This window comes from Stegostoma tigrinum, chromosome 30 (genome assembly GCF_030684315.1).
Source record: "Stegostoma tigrinum isolate sSteTig4 chromosome 30, sSteTig4.hap1, whole genome shotgun sequence".
Taxonomy (NCBI): domain Eukaryota; kingdom Metazoa; phylum Chordata; class Chondrichthyes; order Orectolobiformes; family Stegostomatidae; genus Stegostoma; species Stegostoma tigrinum.
The window spans coordinates 44,827,729-44,844,694 of NC_081383.1; the positions used below are offsets into that span (position 1 = coordinate 44,827,729).

The 16,966-nt window shown below is 41.7% G+C and overlaps 1 protein-coding gene across 2 annotated transcripts in view; it reads left to right on the forward strand.

Moving 5' to 3' along the window:
* The window catches only part of rfx2 (regulatory factor X, 2 (influences HLA class II expression)), a 121,223-nt gene that overhangs the window by 22,968 nt on the left and 81,289 nt on the right, over positions 1-16,966 (forward strand). Inside the window, exons 2-3 of one of the 2 annotated variants that reach the window (XM_048559915.2) lie at positions 7,345-7,469; positions 16,485-16,562. In XM_048559915.2, coding sequence (XP_048415872.1) covers positions 7,353-7,469; positions 16,485-16,562 — 195 coding nt within the window. In that variant the 5' untranslated portion in view covers positions 7,345-7,352. The remainder of the gene's footprint in view (positions 1-7,344; positions 7,470-16,484; positions 16,563-16,966) is intronic. The other variant, XM_048559916.2, reaches the window with a different exon arrangement.

Genomic DNA, 16,966 nt, shown 5'->3' on the forward strand with positions numbered 1-16,966 from the left:
CAAAATGTTTGGGCCTCAACCATGCCTGTGATTTCCACAGGCTTACCACACTTTTGGTAAGGACCACAAGACCATAAGACATAGAAGTGGAAGTAAGGCCATTTGGCCCATCAAGTCCACTCTGCCATTTAAATCATGGCTGATGGGCATTTGAACTCCACTTCCCTGCACTCTCCCCGCAGGCCTTGATTCCTTTTGAGATCAAGAATTTATCGATCTCTGCCTTGAAGGCATCCAACGTCCCGGCCTCCACTGCACTCTGTGGCAATGAATTCCACAAGCCCACCACTCTGACTGTTCTCCTTGTCTCAGTCCTAAAAGGTTTACCCCTTATCCTTGAACCACGCTCCCCAGTTCTGGATTCCCCCACCATTGGGAACAACCTTCCTGCATCTTATATATATAGAAACCTATAAAATTCGAACATGAGATTCTCCTTATTTTTCTAAACCCCAGTGAATACAATCTTAACTGTCTCAATCTGTCCAAATACATCAGTCCTGACAACACAGGAATGAATTTGATAAACCTTTTAGTGCACTCCCTCTATAGCAATAACATCCTTCCTCCGATAAGGAGACTGAAGCTGTACATGATATTCCATGTGTGATCTCACCAATGTCCTGTGTAATTGCAGTAAGACATCCTTGTTCCTGTACTTGAATCCTTTCACTATGAAGGTCAACAAAACAATTTACTTTCTTTACTATTTGCTGTGCATACTTAATTTCAGCAACAGGTGTATGAGGACGCCCAGGTCTCATTGACCATTTCACCCCTCTGTTTACTGCCATGCAAATGATAATCTGCTTTCCTTTGCTGTCAAAATACATCTGCCATGCTTTTGCCCATCCACTCAGCCTGCCCAAATCACACTACCACATATCTGCATCCTCCTAACACCTCACCCTTCCATCCAACTGCGTGTCATCTGCAAATTTGGTAATATTACAATTAGTTCCTGCATCTAAATCATTAACGCATGCTATCTGTAGCTAGGCTCTTCACCAATCCCTGTGGAACCCCACTTGTCACTGCCTACCATTCAGAAAAAGGCCCATTCATTCCTACCCTGTTTCCTGTCTGCTAACAAATTTCTATTCATCTCAATACACCACCCCCATGTCCATGCTGTTTATTTTTGCACATTAATCTCTCTTACTATATCGAGTGTGGAGACCGAGGGTGATGATGAGGGGTGCTTTTCAGACTGGAGGCCTGTGACCAGTGGTTTGTCACAAGGACGTTGGGTCCACTGCTCTTTGTCACTTATATAAAAGGATACTAATGTGAATATCGGAGGTATAGTTAGTAAGTTTGTAGATGACACCAAAGTTGGTGGAGGTCGACAGCGAAGAAGGTTACCTCTGAATAGAAGAGGACCTTGATCTGATGGCTGAGGGGTGGCAAATGGAGTTTAATTTAGATAAGTTAGAGATGATGCATTTTGGTAAGGCAAATCAGGGCAGGACTTAGACACTTTATTGTAAGATCCTTGGATGCGTTGCTGAACAAAGAGACCTTGGAGTGCAGGTGCATAGTTCCTTGTCTTCCTGCGACTCCACTTTCAATGTAGTGAAGAAGGTATTTGGTATGCTTGCATTTATGGGTCAGTGCATTGAGTATAGGAGTTGGGAGGTCATGTTGCACCTGTACAGGACATTGGATAGGCCACTGTTGGAATACTGCATGCAACTCTGGCCTCTGCTTTGTGAATGATGTGTGAACCTTGAAGGGGTTCAGAAAAGATTTAAAAAGATGTTGCTTGGGTTGGAGGGTTTGAGCTACAGTGACAGGCTGAATAGACTGGGGCTATTTTCCCTGGAGTGTTGGAAGTTGAGGGGTGACCTTGCAAAGGCTTATAAAATCAAGGGGCGTGAATAGGATGAATAGACTAGGTCTTTTCTCCAGGAGTGGTGGAGTCCGAAACTGGAGGACATAGGTTTAAGGTGAGGAGGGAAAGATTTAAAAGGGTCCTGAGGGACAACTTTTTCATGCAGAGGGTGGTGCATATGTGGAATGAGTTGCCAAAAGAAGTGGTGAAGGCTGGTACAATTACAACATTTAAAAGACATCTGATGGGTATATGAATAGGAAGAGTTTAAGAGGGGTATAGGCCAAATGTTGGCAAATGAGACTTGATTAATTTATAACAAGTTGGCATAGACAAGTTGGACCAGGTGGTATGTTTCCATGCTGTATAGCACCATGACTTTTTATATAGGATTTTGAAAGCCTTCCGAAAGTCTAAATTACCCACATCCACTGGCCACTCTGATCATCCCTACTAATTATGTTCTTGACTTCCAGTAGATTTGCCAAGCATAGTTTCCCCTCTGCAAACCCATGCTGACTGTGTCTGTGTATGATTCTGCCAGTTTCCTAAGTGCTATGCTACAAAATTCTGATTAATGGTCCCTATCATAGCATGTTGCCTATTACTGACGTAAGACTCACTGGTCTTTAATTCCCTGTTTTCTCTCTAGTCCCTTTTTAAATAGTGGCATTACATTAGCTATCCCTGCAATCTGCCAGAATTACATAGAACGTAGAACATTACTGCGCAGTACAGGCCCTTCGGCCCTCGATGTTGTGCCGACCTGTCATACCGATCTCAAGCCCATCTAACCTACACTATTCCATGTACGTCCATTGTCTGACTTTTTTGTCCTTCTACACTCTTCCACTAGAACTCATTAAATGGTGATAATGGGAACTGCAGATGCTGGAGAATCCAAGATAACAAAGTGTGAAGCCGGATGAACACAGCAGGCCAAGCAGCATCTCGGGAGCACAAAAGCTGACGTTTCGGGCCTCGAGCCTTTGAAGTGTCGAGGCACGAAACGTCAGGTTTTGTGCTCCTGAGATGCTGCTTGGCCTGCTGTGTTCATCCGGCTTCATACTTTGTTATCTTCATTAAACGGTGCTTGGTTTTCAGATTGAATTGAGGTCTTCCCAAATCTGGAGCCTCAGTCTAAATTTCTTTCACTCTTTCTTGCAGCTGCACCATCTGTAGTCTCATGTTGATAACTGATGCTTTTTGTAAGAGGAGAGGGCTCGTTCACTTTCCTTATCTTTCCTCTTCTGGTCCTGGTGCTGTTTTGTTTTGTTAGAATATCAAATTTGATTGCCTGTGGCCTTTGGTTGCTTCTTCCACAACCACCTTCATAAGGGCCTCTTTTCAACATGTGACTTGCTTTTCTCTCCTAGCACGCACTTGACCAGTGCTTCTTACTATCGTCTTTCTGAATGAAGTTTTCCCCTTTGCAGTGCTGAGTTTTTCTGTTTTTTCTACTTTCAAAGCAGTTACCATCTCTCTCTTTCCCCCTCACTGCGCACTGTAGCAGCCCTCCAGCACACTCTTATCTCCCTTCCCTCAGCCTTAAACAGTCAGCAGAGATATGACTGCCTTAAAATTAATGCTCTTGAAATGTTAAATTCCCTTGCTTAAAGATTTCTTTTCCCCTCTGGGACTTGTGGATTCTTTTTTTCTTGTGATACTTGATAAGAGTTCTTTGTGCTAGTTTGCTGCCAGCAATTTTTTTGTTTGTCTATTCTTTATTTGGTCTTACCTTATGATGGTTATAGAAGATTCACCTCTGTAAAATAATGGCAGAAACACTTCTATGAAATAAAACCAAGGTTTGCCTTATCACAATACCTACAACTAATTTTTGTCTGGTATAAGTATTAAGACCCAAGGGAGTTGCTGTCTTCATAAGCAAGCAATAGTGGAACTCCTTGTTTTCACCCACGTACCGATTCCAGACAATCCTTCAAGACCTTCTGTAACAGGAGGTAAATTGAAGAAGTTGATATTGTAGATGGGCTTTGACTACTACCCTGGGAAATTCCTGCAGCAATGTCCTTGAACTGAACTGCTCTGATTGACCTCCAGCAGCCAACTTCCTTTTATGCCTGACGTTTCAGGTGGAGACCCTTCTTCAGAAATGGGGGAGGGGAAGGGGATTCTAAAATAAATAGGGAGATGGGGGAGGTGGATAGAAGATGGATAAAGGAGATGATAGAGTGAGAGGAGACAAACAGGTCAAAGAGGTGGGGCTAGAGCCAATGAAGGTGAATGTAGGTGGGGAGTTAGAGAGGGGATAGGTTGGTCCAGGGAGGACGGACAGGTCAAGGAGGAGGGATGAGGTTAGTGGGTAGGAGATGGGGGTTGGGACTTGAAGTGAGATGAATAATTAGGTAAGCGGGTCTAGCTGGGCTGGTTTTGGAATGTGGTCGGGGGAGGGGAGATTTTGAAGCTTGAAGTCCACATTGACACCCTTGGGCTGCATAATTCCCAAGCAAAATTGAGATGCTGTTCCTGCATCTTTTGGGTGGCGTCATCGTGGCAATGCAGGAGGCTCAGGATGGACATGTCATCTGCAGAGTTGGTGGGGGGGGGGCGGGGGGAGTAGTTGAAGTGGTTTGCGACTGGGAGGTGTAGTTGTTTGTTGCACACTGAGCGTAGGTGTTGCCCAAAGTGGTCCCCTGTCCTCCGCTTGGTATCTCCAATGTAGGGGAGGCCACAATGGGAACAGCGGATACAGTATATCACATTAACAGATGTGCAGGTGAACATCTGTTTGATGTGGAAAGTCTTCTTAGGGCCTGGGATGGGGTTGAGGGGGGAGGTATAGAGGCAGGTGTAGCACTTGCTTCGGTTGCAGGGAAAATTGCTGGGGGTGATGGGGCTGGAGGGGAGTGTGGAGCAGACAGGGAGTCAGGAAGAGAGTTGTCTCTCCAGAAAGCACATAAGGGTGGGGAGGGAAAAATGTCTCCGGTGGTGGGGTCAGATTGTAGATGGCAGAAATGTCGGACGATGATGCGTTGGATTTGGAGGTTGGTGGGGTGGTACGTGAGGAAGAGGGGGATTCTGTTTTGTTTTATTCTGTTTTGTTTTCTATTGTGGATAGGGGTTGTGAGGGATGAGTCGCGGGAAACAGGGGAGACACGGTCGAGGGCATTTTCGATCACTGTGTGGAGGGGAAGTTGTGGTTCTTGGAAACAAAAGGACATCTGGGATGCTTGGGAGTGGAATGCCTCCTCTTGGGAGCAGATGCGGTGGAGGTGAAGGAATTGGGAATAGGGGATGGCCTTTTTACAGGAAGGTGGGTGAGAGGAGGAATATTTGAGGTAGTTGTGGGAGTCAGTAGGCTTAAAATGGATATCTGTTTCCAGGTGGATGCCAGAGATGGAGACAGAGGGGTCAGGAAGGAGAGAGAGGTGTTTGACATAGTCCGGGTAAACTTAAGGTTGGTTGGAAAGTGTAAGTGAAGTGGATGAACTGTTCGAGATCCTCGTGGGAACACAAGGCGGCGCCGAAATGGTCATCAATGTAACAGAGGAAGAGATGAGGAATAGAACCAGTGTAGCTTTTGGAAGAGGGATGTTCCACATACCCTACAAGGAGGCAGGCATAGCTTGGGCCCATGTGGGTACCCATGACCACTTCCTTTGTCTGTAGGAAATGGGAGGCATTAATGGAGAAGTTGTTGAGGTTGAGGGTGAGGATGAGTTCGGATAAGCGGATGAGGGTGTCAGTGGAGGGGGCTGGTCAGGCCTGCGGGATAGAAAGAAGCGGAGGGCCTTTAGGTCATCTGCATGGGGAATGCAGGTGTATAGGGACTGGATGTCCTCATCCTGATGCTGCTTGGTCAGCCGTGTTCATCCAGCTTCACACTGTGTTATCTCAGATTCTCCAGCATCAGCAGTTCCTACTATCTCTGTAATCCTTTTATGCCTGATTTTGATTCTGACCAGTGGAGAGTTAGCCCAGTTACCAGTGACTCCAATTTTTCTCTGGCTCTTTGCTGTATTGGTTCAAATTCTTTCTTGATGGTATGCATGGTCGCACTCTGCTTTGCTATTATTAGTTCAGCTATATTATCCATGATTGGACAAAACCTGGATGAGGTCAGGTGCCTTGGGGAACCCAAACTGAGTGCCAACAAGCAGGTAATTGCTGCATAGTTGCAGCTGTAAACATCTTACCTTGTTGTTTTCCCGTTTTTTTTTGTTTGCTGACTGAAATGGCAAAAAGCAATTTTAAAAAGCAAAGAATTGTTTAAGGATTATTGTTAAAAGCAAGTTATTTTCCAGCAGTTGTACCTGCTATTTACAGAGCTGTCGATTCAAGCAGTGGGGGAAAACTTAGTTACAGATGACCTGGAACCAGGGATGTTTACACAAATGGAGATTTGGCTGATGGCAAATACCATGTTGGTCAGTGATATGATGACCAGTTATCAATGATCAAGGCCTCTGCCTGCCAACAATTATGTATTTAGCCTCAGGCCCCTGAACAGCTTGTGGGTATGAATGTTTCAGGTAGGAGCCATCAGACTTTTGGAAGGAATGGACCTATTTCATTTCTCTGCAGATTTTAAAAGCACTTAGACTTGAAGGTAGCAGCCTAGTTTTACTCACAGTTGCTGTAAGCTGTGACTTAATCAATGAGTCAAAGATCTCTAAGTATGAATTAGCCATCCTGTGCCGCCTGCAAATAAGTGAAAAAAGCTGGAGAAGGAAGGTAGAGATGCTGTGTTCTGATTAGCAGCAAAATCATACCTGCAAACCCTGTAGACAGGGACCACTGAACTGCCTTTCTGTCTGCTCACAACATCATTTGTCTGGTCTGTCTTTTTATAACTTATGTGTTGATGGTTTGAAATTATTTAGCAGTAGTTAGAATCTATCCATTTGCAATAAATACTAATTTCTGTTAAGTTCATGAATCTAGTTCATGAATCTGATGTCAAAATCAGGAAAATTGCCAAATTCTACTTACTATTTAAAATCTTTAAATTCACTTTGGGAATAGTGGGCTTGATTTTTCAGCATGATACTCCAGCAAAGCTTAATACGACAACTTGATTACACCAATGGGAATGTTTCACATTGCGTGGCACCATTTGGACCAAGTGCAGTAGGGTACTTCACAATGTACCTGTCAATACTTATCCCACAACCAACACCAGCAAGCAGATGACTCAATCATTTCTCTCATTGCTGTTTGTGGCACTTTTTCCTGCTAATTGCATGCCAAGGAGCATTACTGTGGTGACTACACTCCAAAACCCTGTTATTGACTGTGAAACACGTTATGGTTTGAAGGTTGTGGAAAAAATAAATGAGATGCTTTTATTTGAAAGCTTTATAATCAAAATTTTGACTTTTGAAACAAATCAAAATTTAAATCTTGAATGAAGCAATTTTTAAAATGTTTTATTGTCCAGTTTCTGGACCATAAGTAACATAGATCTTTGCAGTACTGTTCTCCATGGACAGTCTGTCACAACATTTGTAGTTACTCCAGCTAATGGCTTGTTTGTCTTTCCATAGAAACTAGCATGCAGAGTTCAGAGGGTGCATCCGACTCGGCATCAACTGTTACCCTGCGGACATCCGCTGCCGGTCCGCCATCTGTGCAAGCTGCTGTGGTACAGCAAGTGGCAGCACCACAACAGGTGTGTATTTACAGTACTGACATCCCTTTGACAGTTTTGCTGTCAAAATTCTAAGTAATATAGAAATAAGATGACATAATTTGTTGATATTTTCTAATTAGACTGTTCAGAGGTGTTGTTTTGCATATTTGGAACAGGTGGGACTTTGAGCCCTGGCCTCCCGGTCTAGAAGTAGGAATCCTACCTCTGCCTCGAGTCCTTCGATAGTCTTTGTAGGGTTTTTCCAGTTAAGTGTTAAATGAATAAATTGAGACTGTGTCTACAGGTGTGGGGACATGCACTTTTACTGTCTCCAGCTCATTGGTGTGTGGGCTACGATTCTCATTTTGGATTTTCATTGATGACCCCACCAATGTGTGTATCAGGTTTCTAGTCATAAAACTGTTTTCTTCAGCTGGAATTTGCATTACTTTCTAGAAAACTCTGAAATGATGCAGCATTACCGTTAGTGTTCCTGTAAAAAAGGTGGTTCATCAATAATTTTTGTTTATACTCCAGATTAGAAAGTGCATATTGATACTGGTGCAGTGATTGTAGGGCTTGGGCGATACACTCGTAACATTTAACTTGGTGAATAAATCTAAAGCTGACTGAAGATGAACTTTAGTTCTCCTTCTTCACACAGTGACTATTGGAGGTTTAAGATTGTCATAGAGAATAGGTGACTGAAGGTTGGAAACTAATTTTTAAGGTGGAAAATTGTAATTCGAGTAGCTGAAGAATGGCTGAAAGCAATTGTGAATTGTCAGATTGTTATTGTCGATGGCAGATTGAGGTGAATTTGTTCTCTCCCCATCCCCCGCCCCGAGCAAGTAGACCCAGGTTAGAGTCCCACCTGCTCTGGAGATGCGTTATAACATTTTTTTAACAAATTGATTTAAAATATCTGAAGTGAATTTGTGGACATGGGCTATGTTGCTTCCAAAAAAAAGATACAATGTGTGGCCTTGGCATTATTCTGAGGAATGTTTAAATGGGGATCTACACTGACTAAATGAGGAATGCAGAAGAATATGAGGAGTAACAACAAGCATACTGAAAAATATGACAACATCTGTGCTAAACACCAGAAACAGCATGCAGTAAAGCAGAGATCCCCCAATTGTAATCAGTGTAAAATTTTTCAGTACTGCATATGTGTCCAATACATAATAATTAGGACAAATCTAATTCAGTCAACTATTCACCCATTGCTTGGCTCCATGATCTGCCAACTAAGGAAGGTATCCTTGTCAGTGCGATCCAAGTAGCACCTATTGAGCAATGGTTGTTGGTTCACCAACAATCTGTTCCAGAACTTATTACAGCTATGTGCTAACTTGATAAAAGAGCTGAATTCGTGAAGTGAAATGATGAACTGAATTCAAGGCAATGTTTTATTATTGGGTGTAGTCTCAACTGAGAATGGCAACACAAACCATAGCAAAAATTGATGTCAATGGAAATGAGACAGGGAAAATTCTCTGAAGAACAAGCGCTAAAGAGGGTTGTTGAGGTTCCTTGAAGACCAATCGAGTGGGCATTGCTCAGATTTTTGTGGAATAATGCGCCTGCCCCAATCAGCTGCTTCATCTACTTCTACTGAAAAGCCATTCTTGGAGAGTTTCAGTAATGTTTCAAATCATAAAGATATTTTCAACTTTCATGGAGCAAGACCTGGACTGTATTCAAGCTTAGGTTCATATGTGTTGTGAATGTTTCTTGCCACTCAAAATGCCAGGTAATGACCATCTGGAGAATCTAATGTTCTGCCCTTGGCATTCAAAGACATTGCTATTGATTACCTTTCTTAGTGTCAATAACCTGACAACCCTGGTGACCAGAAAGGTAATTGAACCAGCCATCTAAATGCTGTGGCTATTGGAACAGCTCAGAGTCTAGGAATTCTGTAATGACTAACTCCCCTCCTGATTCCCCAAAGCTTGTCCATAATCTACAAGTGCTAGATGTCCCATTTTAGAAGGATTTGTTCTGTCAATTTCTTTTTTAACGTTAGTGTTATAAACTTGGAGAAGAGCTATCTGCTTTGAGCATAGCTAGCTTTGGTGGTTTTAATAAAAAAAAATTTGGAACAATAGAAGCAGCATGAAGGGATGGGGTCAAGCTCAGAATGAGAAATTTAGTTTTTAACATACAGTAGTTGCTGGAGTCTTGAAGCTGTTAATCGACTGTTACAGCTAAAAGCTTGGGCTTTCTTCCTGCTGCTACAGTTGCATGTGAGACAATCTCTATTTTACTGAATTTGCCTTTGCCAAAGGTATGTCTCTGGGATGTTACATATTACAACAGTTGCTGTGTAATAGTTAAATAATTTATTGTATTAAGTTTTCCAATAGAGTTGTTATTCCAATTCTTCCTCCTTTTTGTTTGTATTTTAACTATAGTGTAAGACGATGTGTGTTTTCCTTCAAGCCTGGTAATTTTATCACTCGAATTGCATCCAGAGCACAATGCTTTATACTTTTGCTCTTAAACATAAGGAGTCCAGGCTATCTTCTGAATATATTTTAAGCAGGTTTCGTCTGGTCCATAATACAAGGCAGAAGTCAGGAATTTAGGAGTGCAGGTCCATCCAGAATAAAGCTGCTGCTCATTTGCCACCTCAACCATCAATCAACCTATTTATTCCCCCCTCCTCTGTGCACAATGGCAGCTGTTTATACCTCTTACAAGATAGTCTGTACCAAATAGTCACGCCTCCTTCAACACCAACTTTGTATTTCTAAAAGAACAGTAGTAGCACTTGCCAGTCTCCTTCCAATGTGAAAACCGTCCTCATTTAGAAATAATGTCCTTTAGCTGTTAGTCAAAATCCTCCTAATGGTACGTGTAAACCTGCATGAAATGGACTGCAGTGGTAAAAGGTGGCACCTCATGACCAGCACCTAGGAAGCAATTAGTCTTGAGCAATAAATGTTGACTTACCAGTAGTGCTCATTTCCCAGGAAATAGCAAAGCAAGATCAACTTATCTCAAAGTACCTTTATTACAGTCTTATTTGCCCAGTGATAATAGGAATTGCACATGCTGGAGAATCCAAGATAACAAGGTGTAAAGCTGGATGAGCACAGCAGGCTGAGAAGGAAGGCTGTTGTTTAGACCCGAAACGTCAGCCTTCCTGCTCCTCTGATGCTGCTTGGCCTGCTGTGTTCATCCAGCTCTACACTCTACACCTTGTTATCTCTTATTTGTTCTGTCCTCATTGAGAGTAAAAACCTTTCAGCCACTTGCAGCTTCATTGCCTCTCTGTTTATATTGACTACTTACCCAACTAATTCTCCAAGCTGTTCCTCATTCTTTTTGATTTGGTCTGCTTGAAACTGGCTGCTGATAATTTTATGTATTTCACTGGTACAGATTTTGTTTCTTAACCAAACTTGAGCTCTGTACTAATTCTTGTAGCACCACAATAGTGCTCACTGGGCGTTTACTCTCCGGGCAGCCTGTCTTCACATTGTCTGTCTGGCTGACTGGTGTTCAGCTCCCTAGAGGATTACCTCTGTTCCATGCCTTCCTATCTTAGGTGTTTATTGCTTATGTATTACTGTTGTCTAAGCCTTATGAAATTTTAATAGTAACATTTACAGAAGTTGACTTATTAACATGAATGGTAAGTGTTGGCCAAAGCATCCATTGCGTAAATCATTGCTGATCTGTTGCCATTCTGTCTCTGTCTTGGGGTTGTATTGTCCCTGCTTTTGATATGCTAGTTAATTTAACAAGTGCGGTTAGGTGCGTACCTGCAATTAAATTTTTTTGGTACATTGCTGAACTAGCTTTTTTACAGTCTATCTGTCATACTTGCTTAGTGGTCGATGAAGATCATGGCAGGGACATGATAGGTTCACTGGCCATTTCTTTGAGTACCCACAATGCAGTTGCCTTATTTTGCACTGACTTCTTCGACCCACCCATGGCAGCATTAATCAAAACTTTAACCTTTAGTACTTGCTACAGCACGTGCTAAGAGTGCAGTTCCATGATAGGAAAACTACCCGTGGTCTCCGTCATCAATATAGCGAATATCCTGAAAACTTTTTCTACTGCCTCGTAACTTGACATTGCATCACATTTTAGGATCTTTCAAAAGTCCTAGTTCCACATACTTATTCAGGTTAAACCACCACTATTCACCTCTCTAATGAAAGAGAAGACCTGTGGTGACTTTACTTTTTATTCTGAAATATGTTCAGCTGTTGAAAATAAGATTTTGGATCAACACTACTCGGTCTAATTATCACTTCATTTTGCTTCCAAATTTTGTGTCCACTTTTTTCATTTAGAAGCCTTGACACTGTCCGCTGATAGTTATTGATGTACAATCTTAGCACTCAGTGCAATATAGCTATTAACTTGCCTTTCTTTCAACATGTTACTGCAAATATTGTATCTGCCATTTTGAGTTGTGTGGTTCATGCTTCCTCTGAAGCTTTCAGTTGTACTTCTCAGCATTTTCTCACATCCTGGCTTTGATTAAGTTGTTGTCAAGAAGGCATCTGAATTTGAATTGTGCACCGTAAATGTAGTTAATGCTCCAGGTTTCAATATTAACATTGAATCATCTGGGTTTCAATTTTACTTAAATAACACTGTTAAACCCAGATGCTCAAACTAATTTAATAAGCTCCAAGACAACCTTGTTCGAATGTACTAGACAATCTTTACTACTGCACGGAGGTAAAATTTGCTTCTCTCATGTACTGTTCTAACTTCTGTGAATTTGAAAAGTAAATGGCCAATCCATAGATCTGATCCATCAAAAACATTGTTACATTGCTTCATTCCAGCCTGAGAATTTCTATGCTGTCACTTCCCCTTTAAACCACTGGGTTTCAGTTTTGCTAACCAGTCAATTATGTTGCACTTAATTAGATGTTTTTTGAAACTCCAATTCCTCGCTTGATACACCCGTGGAACGAGTACAGGAAGAGCAATTAGGGATGTAGAGCAAGTGTGCAAATGTGGAACATTGCCAGTGATAATCCACAACTGAATTTTAAAAATTTGTGAAGCAGTTGGGATTGTCATTTTTGGGGTGCAGCTGAGAATTGCTTGGATCATTTTCTGACCTTTTGGGTACCTACTCAGTTCAGTAATTACTGGATTACTCTTATTCTGCTTGTTTAATTTTGCTGCTTGCGTGAACACTTTAATCATTCCTGCAGCAATTTTTTTCTCTAGGGTTGTGTTTTCATGCCTTTTGCATCCTTTACAGCTTTTCTGATGTTTCACTGAGAAATTGACCTGTTAATACAGGCTGGTATGTATTACTACTCCTGCCTTTTTAAAACTTGCCTTTCCCGCACCTGTTGTTAATCCCCTGAGATTCAGCTTTATTCTGCAACTTCCTCTTGGTCTCTACCTGAGCCTTGGTAAAAGTTTTTTTTTGTCTGCATGCGTGTGAAGCCCAGGTTTCATTCTTCCATGTGTTCCAGACCTTGGGGGCACAAAGGAATTGTATTTACAGATATTACACTAATGCAAAATGCCTTTTTTTAATTTAAAATTTTCTGTTTCTGTATGCCCTGTTAGTGAATGTTAGTAATGCTGACTGCTGTTCAAATGTAACTTGCAGGAAGTAGGGGAGAGTTGGCAAAAGTCTAGAGTTTGCTTTTTCCATTTTAATTTCTGGTGTCTTTCGTTTTATGTGGTGGCCTTTTGTCTGTTCATACTTGTGGTTATGTCAGATGACATTTACAAAGATTAAGATATACTGGTTTACTACTGTTGGCTTTTATTAAGAAGTAACTTGACAATTAGAGATGCTGTCCAATACAGTTTAAAAGGAATTAGTTCAGATCTGATTAAAAGGTTTCAGCATTAAAAGATGAGCAGTTGTTTGCAGTAGTGTATGATGGCCTGTGACTTACTGAATATGACCTGACTGACAGAATCTGTTTGCCTAATATAAGTTGCTATTTGCAAAGAGATGTTTCCTTTCATAGTCCTTACAGTGGAAAGAGGCCATTCAGCCCATCAAGTCCACACCAATCCTCCAAAGACCATCCCACCCAGACCCACACCTCCACCCCTATCCTGTCCCTATGTGGCCCTGCATTTCCCATGGTTAATCAGTGTAGCCTGTACATCCCAGTACACTATGGGGCAACTTAGCATGGCAAATCCACCTAACCTGCATATCTTCCCACTGTGTGGGTGGAAACCGAAGCGTCAGGCAGAAACCCATACAGACACTGGGAGAACAAGCAAACTCCACGCAGTCAACCAAGGACGGAATTGACCTCTGATCCCTGCTGCTGTGGTTGCAGTCCTAACCATTGAGGCGCCATGCTGCCTACTTAAAACTGTTTATGAAATGATTGCCTAGAGTTTTCTGTCTGTTTCAGATTTCTGGCATTTGCTGTTTGTTTTGTTAAAACCTGAATTGTTTGTTTCCGGCTATATAATTTGTAAAGGATTTGAACACTGGACCATCAGTTTAAAAGTCTGACGTTGTACTGACTAAACTATCTGGGCTCGTTTTGTGTGAACAAAAATTATTGAATAACTATCTATATGATAGTGGCTATTGAAAATACTCAATTTACAACTTGTCAATATTCTCATGAAATGTTCTACTGAGAAATTCTCCAAGCTGTACAAGTGGTAAAATGTTGTAAGTCTTTGCTTGCTTTTATGATGCTTTGCTAGAAACGTTGGGGCATCCTATTATGCTGCATTTGGATAGCCTATCTAAAAGGATTAAAATATCCCAAGGTCTTTACAGGAGTGTGGAAAAGATACTGAACCATATAAATATTAGATCAGAAAACCAGATGTCAATATGTGGGCTTTAAAAGACTTGCAGGAACAATAGGTTTGTCTGTGTGGTTAAGACACAGCTGCCAATGGTGGAGTGAATTTAAAGTGGGAACTGCTCAAGATAACAGTCAGAGGAACATACAAAGGGTTGTTGGGCTGAAGGAAGTTACAGATGGGAAAGTGAAGGCCAAGGTAGGTTTTTTAAAAAATAAGCAGTACCCAGTGAAGATCAATGCACACAGGAAAAACAGAGGGACAGGATTTGATACAAATTGAAACACAAGAAGCAAAGTATGGAAGACCTCCACGTTTACGGAGACTAGGGTGTGGGAAACCAGCTCGGAACACATTGGAATTGTCCGGTCTTGAGATAATCAGCACATGAAAGAGAACTTCAGCAAATGGCTGACGTGGGAAATGAACATAGACAATCTTGATCATCTTGACACCTATGAGAGGCTGGAAACTCATCTGTCAAATTTTTGATATCATGATTGCAAGGAGACTGGGTTAAATCTCTCACTGTAGCCAGGGAGGATAGAGGCAGTATCCAAAGAATGAAGTTGGAGCAGGGACCCAAAACAATGGATTTAGTCTTCACACACTATTTGGAGGAAACTATTACTCATTCAGTACTGGATGTCAGATAAGCAGTCTCAATGTAGTGGAGGAGTTATTGAGAGAAGTGGTGATGGACTATACTGACAGCTTTGAGTTCTACATGTGAAAATTGACACTCTGCCTTTTAAATGATGTCATGGAGGAATGGCATGACAATGAGACATAGGAAGGGGTGAAAGATAGATTGTGGAGCAGGACCATTCCAGGAGATTCTCTTGCTCTGCTCAGAGGTGAATGGAACCAGGTAAGAGCAATCCCATCCAACTGGAGGAGAGTGGAGAGTGGAGAGGGGATGAAGTAGGATGATGGTGGGCTCATCATGTCAAAGGCTGCAGGCTGGTCAAAGGACCAGGAAGGAAAGTTTACACAAGCGTGATTACTTCTTAATTGACCTCTGAAGTAGTTGAGCAGGACAGCCAAGGGCAGCAATTGACTTCTTAAAATTTTCCTCTGTTGGGATTAGTGTTTTGAAAATGTTCAGTCTGTGGTGTATGGAACAGTGTACTGGTAAGTGTCATTGTGCTGATGTAAGCTCTTTTACTTTAAATCTCAGGCAAGGAAATGGGAATGGAATAGAATGTAAGCATGCAGACAGAGCAAGCATTCCATAAAAATGTTTTGAAGCTACTGACTCTCTCTCTGCGAGCAGGCTTGAGGGTCATTAAAATGGTTGCCTGTTCCTTTTTTTTAAATTTAGATGAAAAATGCTTGTCTGGTCTATGGCCCATGCTATTTGAGGGTTGCTGTGAGATGTGGGAGAAAGTTGCATGCAGTAGCTTTTTACAGTAATAGAGACTGGCACCAGGCAACATTGTAGATGTCACAAAAGAACCGGTGCGCTAGGCTGATTGATCTTGTGGAACGCAGGTCACATGTAGCATAGAGCTCTCCTAGCATGATGTTGAGCTGAATAAGTGCAGTTCTTGGTGTTGAACTCAAGTTGGCTCGTTCCCCAGGCCAATATCTTGTGATAACTGGTGGCTCCAATCTCTGTCTGTGCGCATGTGTGTGTCTGATCCTGACTATTAACTAGCATCTGAAATTGGACATCTTGACCAGGAATTTTATACCATTCACTGAATTTAAACAAACAATATTGATGTTAAGAATTGGGATCTTCCAGCACAAGAGTTAAATGTGTTTATATGAAATTTCCCCAACAAAAACATTAATCTATTTAAGACAAATTGATTTAAAACCTCAAAAGAACTGGTAAAGAAGTTTAAGTTTCATGAAACACATCCATCCTGATATTTCAGGGCTGGGCTCAATACTTGAAGTAAATCTGAAAAGGTAGCAGATTGGCATATCCGCCAAAAGTGTAGCAATGGTCATGAGTTTGTATTCCTGATTCCTCCTGTGGCAGCTGCTTTTTACAATTGTGGAGAATAAAGAAAAAAATGTTTTCAAGGCAAAAACTGAAATCAAATAAAATGACCCTGAAGAGTACACTCAAATTTAATGAAGGCTGAGGAGCAATTGGCTGGCCCATCTAGCCTTGGAATAATAGAGCAGATTTGTTAAAAATCAGATTACACTTGGACCAACAAACAAACGGAAAAGTTTAACCTTGCATCCTTCACAATTAATTGAAGGAGACAGTAGCTTACCTTTACTCTTTGTTGCCCACAGCGGCTGGTGGTCCAGGCAACAGGTTCTGCTCAGAAAGGAGGCCAGGTACAGCAACTTCAGGTTCAGAGAGTGCAGCAGGTAAGAAAGGGCGGTAAACCTGAAGGAGACAGCAGTGTGGCCGAATCTAGCCTTCTCTTGACCGTCTTGCTATTTTGATTCCCTTCCCAAAGCTTTTAGTGCAGTGCTAAAATATGATCAAGTTGCTTAGGAATGTAAGAGTTTGACTTTTTTAATGTTTCTCGTCTCCCCTTTTCTCCCCTCTTACAGTGCCATGATTTCATGATTTATCAGTTGCCCCCGGCACTCTTTCCAAGATATTGTCCTTCAGTTGTGATCAGGATAACTCTTTTTGGGATTGTCTGAAAAGAGCATGAAAAAGGTTGAAAAGCAACTTGACTTGCATTTGGCCTAGTATCTTGGGGGGAAAGAAGTGCTGCAAGCTTCCAATTTTGGTTTTGGTTAATACTTGTTGTATTTGTTTT